Source organism: Trachymyrmex septentrionalis, unplaced genomic scaffold (assembly GCF_001594115.1).
Source record: "Trachymyrmex septentrionalis isolate Tsep2-gDNA-1 unplaced genomic scaffold, Tsep1.0 scaffold127, whole genome shotgun sequence".
Taxonomy (NCBI): Eukaryota; Metazoa; Arthropoda; class Insecta; order Hymenoptera; family Formicidae; genus Trachymyrmex; species Trachymyrmex septentrionalis.
Window position 1 is genome coordinate 239,864 of NW_017304406.1, and position 8,016 is coordinate 247,879.

At 31.4% G+C, this 8,016-nt stretch overlaps 1 protein-coding gene across 3 annotated transcripts in view; it reads right to left on the reverse strand.

The window, feature by feature from the left end:
• LOC108756444 (double-stranded RNA-specific editase Adar) overlaps positions 1-7,797 on the reverse strand; it is a 9,475-nt gene extending 1,678 nt beyond the window's left edge. The window contains exons 1-6 of one of the 3 annotated variants that reach the window (XM_018500263.1): positions 7,473-7,797; positions 3,276-3,349; positions 2,072-2,135; positions 908-1,717; positions 426-814; positions 26-320 (exon numbers count right to left, since the gene is read on the reverse strand). In XM_018500263.1, the coding sequence (XP_018355765.1) occupies positions 26-320; positions 426-814; positions 908-1,717; positions 2,072-2,135; positions 3,276-3,349; positions 7,473-7,797 (1,957 nt within the window). Of the gene's footprint in view, positions 1-25; positions 321-425; positions 815-907; positions 1,718-2,071; positions 2,136-3,275; positions 3,350-3,442; positions 3,900-7,472 lie in introns of those variants that run through there. The other 2 variants (XM_018500261.1, XM_018500262.1) reach the window with 2 other exon arrangements.
• Positions 7,798-8,016: the final 219 nt, after the last annotated feature.

Here is an 8,016-nt window from a genome sequence, read left to right on the forward strand (position 1 = left end):
TGAGAGGTTAAGAATATGTACAAACCGAGTGTCCAATTGACGCTGTAATTAGGCGCTTTTCCAGGTTGTCTGATCTCATTAGATGTAATTAGACTCATTAAAGGTTTATTAAGTCTATATGGCGGTGGTAAACCCTGAATAGTGTTCTCAATACGACCGCATATCGCTCTGTACATATGACTCGGATTTAAGAGACTGCCAAGGACAATGCTGTGGAAGTAAATTGGCTCGATGAAGTGGCTTAAGAGTGCACCTTGCACACCAAGTACGTTCCACCGAGCTATTTTGTCCGAACACGACATTGTCAGCAGTCTTGTACCCTTTAAATTAGATTTTAAAGTAAAACATTGATAAAAAGCAGTCTGAGTATTTTTTTTTTCAATGTTCTACAATGTATGATTGCCTTTAACACAAATAATACATACTGCGATTACACCATCCCAAGTTTGAATACCCTCATTACTCTTTACAGGAATAGTTCCTTCACCAGATTCTATCTTCGTACGTAATTGACCTCTAGCTCGTCTATTGGGATGCTTGTCTATGGCATCGTTCTCTTCGTGAGGTGAGAAAATTCTCGCATCACCACAAGGGGCGGTATTTATATATAAATGAAATCGGATGCCTTGCTTCAATTTGAATCCTTTTTTAGCTGGCTCGAGAATAGAATCAGCATTATTTTCATTACCGATGTGCAAGTCTAGTTGATTGTAAAGATATTCACAAAGACATCGTCGTGCTATTACTTCCGCATGACAATCATTTATACCACTACCGCTTCGGCTTAAATGCTCGCCTGAGATGCATTTCGTACCTTTTACGAAAAAAAAAATATATTTTAATAAATACAAATGTTTTATTGTCCAAGATTTAAATATTGTAGAAATAAAATAAATTTATATCTTACCAGTGGCAACACATATCAATTCTGCATCTTGCCCTTTTGTTATTACAACACCAGCCAAAACTTTACGTCGTGCGTGTTGCGGTTTGGTTACCATGAGTTCGCTAAATTTCTGATTAACCATCTTGCCAATTTGGTCAGCTAGCATTTGCGGTAAAGACATTTCTGGAGAGGGAAAGTTGACGCGAACAGGATATGATAAACAAAACGAAGAACTATGGACGTTTCGCAATTTTGCTAAAGCTGCTTTACTAGCTGCGGCTTTTGCCAGTTTCTTACTTGGGCCCGTTCCCTCGAATGTCTCACCATTAATTGTTACCGATATCGTAAACTTTGCATAACTTTCTCCGTTATCGGCTATACAGTTATATACGACACCCGGATATAATTCGTTAATCAATGCCACTGGACCTTTATCTAAAAACTTATTAGTATTCTTTGGCTCCTGCGTTAATGTTTTAAATGCATTGACAAGATGGTTATCACGTTCAGTCACGTCGCTCGTAAAATCTGGCTCAAGAGGCACAACAGGCTGGCAAGTATTGATAGCTTGGTGAACCTCAGGTGTATTTCTAAACTGGACAATGTTTCGTAAAGCAAGTTCCGCGGCTGCATGTTTTGCCATCTTCTTGGTGCGTCCTTTTCCTTCGTATGTCTGACCATCAATTTGTACCGCAATCGTGAATATTGGAGCATGTGTAGGTCCAGTTTGTCCCACAACATTGTATGTAGCTCCGGTTTTTAACTCGTTCAATGCGCATACAGCGTTTTTTGGTTGTGGATTTTTATGACGTTTTTTAGCACTGATAATATCTGATTATTAAATTAAAGTTTATTAAAAAAAAGTTTATTACTTCTGGTTTATCAAATAAATATTAAACATTAAATAAACAAACGAGAACATACAGCCTGGCCATAAATATAAAACACCTTCAATTAATTTTATTTTTTGGAAAAGGCGGTAGTAAAAAGCAAACAAGGACTAACTAAATATTAAAATTGTTATAAAAATATTATTTTTCAATAAAATTATTCTCTAATTTATTTTTCGTTACACATAGGAAATTTATGTCAACGTGTGGGGATAACTTATATTTACGACAAAGGCTGTAGAATATTATAAATTTTTTATAAAATTTTTGATATGCTATACATATATAAACCTACCTTCTAAATCTACTTCTGAAGGTCTCTTAAGAATTTGAGATTTGGGTAAATTTCCATGCCCCATCTGCAAGATAAAGCCATGAAAATAACTGTGACATCATACTGATTATTTACTTGAACTCTTTGCAATACTTGACTTATCATTATCAATATGAGAAATCATAAAAGAAACTTGCAATTTTTTGTTGTTAAAGTTTTAATGTCATTCCAATTTTTTAACTCTGCTAATTTGTGTAGATCTATTTGATCCAAAATAATGTTTTCTTAATATTTTATTTAAAATATTTATTATAGTATTTATACGGTTTGAAAAATATCTGATATTCTTTTTTGTGACTCCATTATTCTAAAAAAATAATAATAATCTTTTTATATTTTTTTTCCAAAAAACTGTAAGGCAAGAAGTAAATATTTATCTAATCTAGTACATATCATTCTTTTTAATTTGATTTCATGCTTTGTTTAATAAATATAAAAACTAATAACTGACAGGTAAGTGTAAGTATCTCAAGATACAACATCTTTTATTTCAAGATACTCTCTGTACACAAATTTTTATCTTAAGTATTACCAGATTTCAGTTAACTTAATTTATGCTATTTAATTTTGTTATAGATTAAGTAAACCATCTCTAATAAAATTGTATCTTCTCACCTATTAGTGAGCCAACACCTTGCATTGTTTCATCAGAAATAAAAGAGAAACTTTTACTAAAGTAAAGTGCGACGACTTAAAAATATGCATAGAATAGCATTTTTATATTTACTAAAGATATAAATGCTATCCTACACATTTTTAATTCACCTTGCTCTAAGTTAAAAAAAAAAAGTTATCTGGATATTTTTTATTTAAATCAGTCTATGAAAATTTCTACTTTCTCTTATTTCTGGTGGAAAAAAATAAACGAATACATTCGAATTAAATCCTACAAAAATTTCTATTTAGCTAATGCAGACCACTTTGATCAAATCTGTTAAGTCATCTTATTCTTTTACTTTTGATAAAAAAAAAGTTGTTTGAAGGAAATGTATTGTAATTAAAACCAATAAAAATTTCTACTTAGCTAAATATCACAGACCAGTTTGATCAAATCTATTAAGTCAGCTTTTTCTCGTATTTCTAATGAAACAATGCCAGGTGTTCATTAACAGATGAGACGATGGCACACTTTACGTTAGGAATTATTAAATTCGTCTCGATTTACCTGTGCCGTATGGCCACTGGGCGAGTTCTCTGACAGTGTATTACCGTTAGCAGGAGTCATGGACGCGCCGCATTCTGAAAACGAGAAAAATAACGTGAAGCATATAAACACACGGGGATATACATTGCAAGTGCATCGCGGGGAAAATCAATAGAGCCATCTCGTACTTGTCGGAGTCGATTGTTGGTTGTTATTCAATAACGCTAGCCCGTTCGACATGATGCCGTATCTCACTCGGGGAGAGAATGATACTTCGGGATTAAACACAGGCGGATGAATCGTGCGTTCGCACGTGCGACCGCGTGTCAGTGCAAATAAACACTCAGCGTCGGTTATTCTGGCATCCCGAAAATCCGCAACGCCATTGTCGTTTTTTTTCGCATAATCGACCTAACCTGATCCCCCAGAGAGATGGCCCCGCCGATATCCGTATTGTCGCCGTCGAGAAAACGTCACAAACGTCTCACTTCCGCTCACTTCGCTCCGCCGAGAATGACCTTTCGTCATATATCGAAGGACACGCTTCGAAAACGTTTGAAAAGGATACTTGCTGAATGTGTGCAATCACTGCGATTCTTACCACGCGATTATTCTACGAGACTCCGCAGTCGGCACCTATTCACGACCGCATAAATGGCGTTTTTCGAGCGCTGCGAGCACTCTAAGAGAGTCTATATCGAGCGCAAATACGCGCAGAAGCGGGGGAGGAAGACGGAATTGAGGGAAGTAATTCGAAATTCTGAAATATTTTTCCCGAAATGAGATAATTTTCGTACTTCGCGTCGTAAAAATGAAAAAGAAAAAACCGTTCGTGCTTTCAGAATTTCAAAATCCAATCGCGAAAATAGAATACGTTTTCGACTCCCTCTCGTGGCGATTCCTCGTGATCGGTTACGTGCACGTGATATACGTGATGTGACATACGTATGTATAATATATCGCTTTTCTTGACATTTCCTACTTTCTTTTCTCCTTTCATTTAACGGGCCGATGCAAATTTAACGTAGCTCCCGCTGCACGAGATGCAGCGAACATTAAAAACCATACACACAGAAAATATATACTGTACGCAAATAATGATTACTTACTTCAAGTATTCAAAAGTATCCGCAAACCTTCATCGTAAGTTCATCACAAGCAACAAATTTATTCAAAATATATATTTTTAATCTTAATAAATTTAATACTTCAATCAAGATTATTTAATTAAAGCAAACTCGATTTGCTTATTATATAAAATCGCTTTTTCAATTCATTTTTATATCTTTATAATTTTCAAAAAAGAAAATTAATTCTTAGTTTGAATACGTATTAAGTTCGTAAGAACTATTGTACAATAAAAAAATGTTTCTTTGCTATATACAGTTAAAGAAAAAATTTTTTTGACTTAAATGTCATTTCTTTGATTTGAACACTATTTATTGAAATTAAATAAAAAAATTTATTTAATTTAAAAAAATAGTTCAAATCAAAGAAATGACATTTAAAACAAAGAAATTTTTCCTTTAAAGTCTGCTCTATAATGTGCTTTTTCTGTGTCCTGTTTCTTGTTTTTTGCTATTTTTTTACATCTGGTCTTTTTGTCTCTTATTCTGTTTTATATCGCACGAGATAAAAAATTAACGAACTTCGAAAGAAACAAGAAATACAATTGTCGAAAACGGTTACAAAAGAGCACAGAATATAGCACAGAAACATTTCTTTAAATTGAAGAAACCTTTATCTGAGTATAAAGAGTAGGTCTGATCTATTCTTATAGAAATCCAAAATAAACTAAAAGAGAAAAGACTTTTTAAAAATTCTAGAATTCTACAATTTTAGATAAAATAAGTATCACGATATATATTTCATTTTTTTAAATAATATTTTTTTACACTTTTCAGTTGAAAAATTTATAAGTCGACTAAACTTCAACTATTCAATTTTATTCCATACACTTTTCTACGAGTATTTAGCAAAAGTCGAGCAAAATTTCGATATTTTTTTATTCTTGTTCGTCATTTAATACTAGCCAATTTAAGACTGGAAACGTTCGACAACCAATTCAAATTTAGCGTCACGCTGCATGAAACGCTGCTAACATTAAAAGCTTTAAGTCAAGCCCATCCAATTTCGGCTCGATCACACACTTGCACTGTACGCTCAAAGAGATCTGATCTACCTTTATTATAGAATATTGGCTAATTTAATATTGAAAATTATTATTTATTTTGAGTATTAAAAATATTAAACAATGTTTTTAATGTTCAAAATAAATAATTATAATCAGTCATACCTTGACAAATTAAATAATTCAAATTAAATGATATTAACATTTTTTAAAAATAATATTGTTTATACTTTGTTATTTATTATTTATATTTTTACTTATTTTCTTTGTAAGGACATGTTCTGTTATTCACTGTTGCTCTCACTTTCATTTTACATCTGTCTACCAAACAGTTATGTTGTCTTATATCTTTAAAAATTTGTTTCGTGTAAGTGAATTAAAATTATTTTTTACTGTTATTTTATTGTTATATTATCTTTCTAATTTATTCATTTCTAATTTATACATTTGCATTATATAGAAAATGGAACAGTTTAACGGAACATGTGCAACAAAAACGTTATATAATTAGTTCAATCTTGATAGTTATGTAAGTTTTTTACCATTTTTTCTCATGTTAGCATTTTGTAATTTTTTAATTTTTTAAATATTTTAACTCTTAGAATTGTCGTTTTTTAACAACAAAATATTTTTCTTTTTAGTTAACTTAGTAATTAAATTAAATAAAACCAAGATTAACTCGGACATCACCATCACGCGTTTTTTCTTCTTTTTATGTTATTATACAGTATATAGTTTTATACGTGTATGCGCTATCATTATGTAATTTTGTTAATTTTTATTTTTTGTTCTGAAGAGGACCTTGACCGTAGGTCGAAACGTATATTTATAATATTCACTTTGAATAAATGATATTATATATTACATACTAATAACCAGTGTCGGCTCAAATTGGCACTTTATTTATTATTTTTTAAATAATATTTGCAGCATCTCGTGCAGCGGATATGACGCTAAATTTGCATTGGCCCGTCGAATGTTTCGAATTCTGCATGCAATCTTCCAGTACTAAATTTCTGTAAGGTTAATCTGGTAAGAATTCTTAGAATTTCTAGATTAAAATATTACAAAATATTTTTTGAAATAATTTATTATTACTTAATTTTCTTTATACCTTTTTAATATACTTTTTTTGATTTCGTGTCCATTTGACCTGAATGTATTTACACTAAGATTCTTTATCTTTTTTAACTTTTAATCGATAATATTGATGCCGTTATATTATCCTTACGCAGCCTTTTTCTTTTTATATAATACTATCTACACAACGATAATATAACGATACCGATATTAAGAATTACCAGATTCCAAAGTTGAGAAAGTATTTCGTATACCTGAACCCCAATTGAGAAATATGGAATGACAAAGAACATGGGTATCTATTGTTCTCAACAAAAAGTATATTCATTCTCTTCTGCTTATTCAAGATAGCGCCGAGAGACGTCTCGCAAAACTTTTAGAAAAGGCGGCTTCTAAAAATTTCGTTCATTTTTTGTAAAGAATTTTCATTTAATCAACTTATTTTGCTTCTTTTAATCGCTAGTCGCCGACTCGCAACATCGTATTAAAAATTAAGAGAGCATTATAATACCGCAATTAATAGTATTTTTGTTATCTATTTTTTTAAACTATACAAATGGAAAATTAATGTCAATATGAGACTGTGAATGCTTTTTGCATTTCTACACGCGAAAGTTTCTATTTTATAACAAAAATTATTATTATAAAATAATAATGTTTAAATTAAATAATTTTAATATAATAAAATAAAAGAAAAAAGATTCTAAAACGTTCTAAAAAATTCGAAAATTCTAGATTAAAATATCACAACATATTTTCTGTTTTATTTCCTTTATATTTTCTTAACCTTTTTTCACTTTTTAGTTGAAAAATTTACTTTATTATTTAAAGTCGATTAAAGTTTAACTGTTATTCAATTTTATTTCATATATATTTTATTTAGCAAAAATCGAAAAATTTCTTTTAATTATTCTTATAGTTTGTATCACTCAATTATGTCTTCTGGATATTATAATATCCAGAATTAGAATACTAATTATATTATTAACGAAAAACCTCTCGCTTACTGTGTAATATTTCGTATTTTTTCACTATAGTTTCAACGTAAACAGTATCTCGCACACCACGTCGCACGATCTCATTGTAGCCGATGGAGAGAATGTCCGGGTCATCAGCGAAAAGTTTTCGATTGAAGCACTTGACGATCATCCGCAGATCCAAGTGATTGATTAGGAGTTTTAACTTCTTTAGCAAACCCTTGCGAGAGAGTTGGTGTAAACGCGCACGCCACGTGACGTTACACACGTGATAGAGGCGCGTCGAACGTTGCACTACTATGCGTGTTACCATGATTACAATTTCATAAAGATCTTTTCTTACAAGTTTACTCATCTCACAAACACGTTTCAAAACTGGAAACAATAACTTTAGTAGAGCGGGGTGAAACGTATATCTCAACAAATTATTATATGAACAAGCGTTTTCACTCAACGATAACAGTCACGGAACAGTAAAGCGTTTATCTTAAATTAATTTAAAAAAAAAAGATTGCTCGCACGATAACGATAACGACAAATTGATACGATTCACTTGCTCGACACCCGGAATATA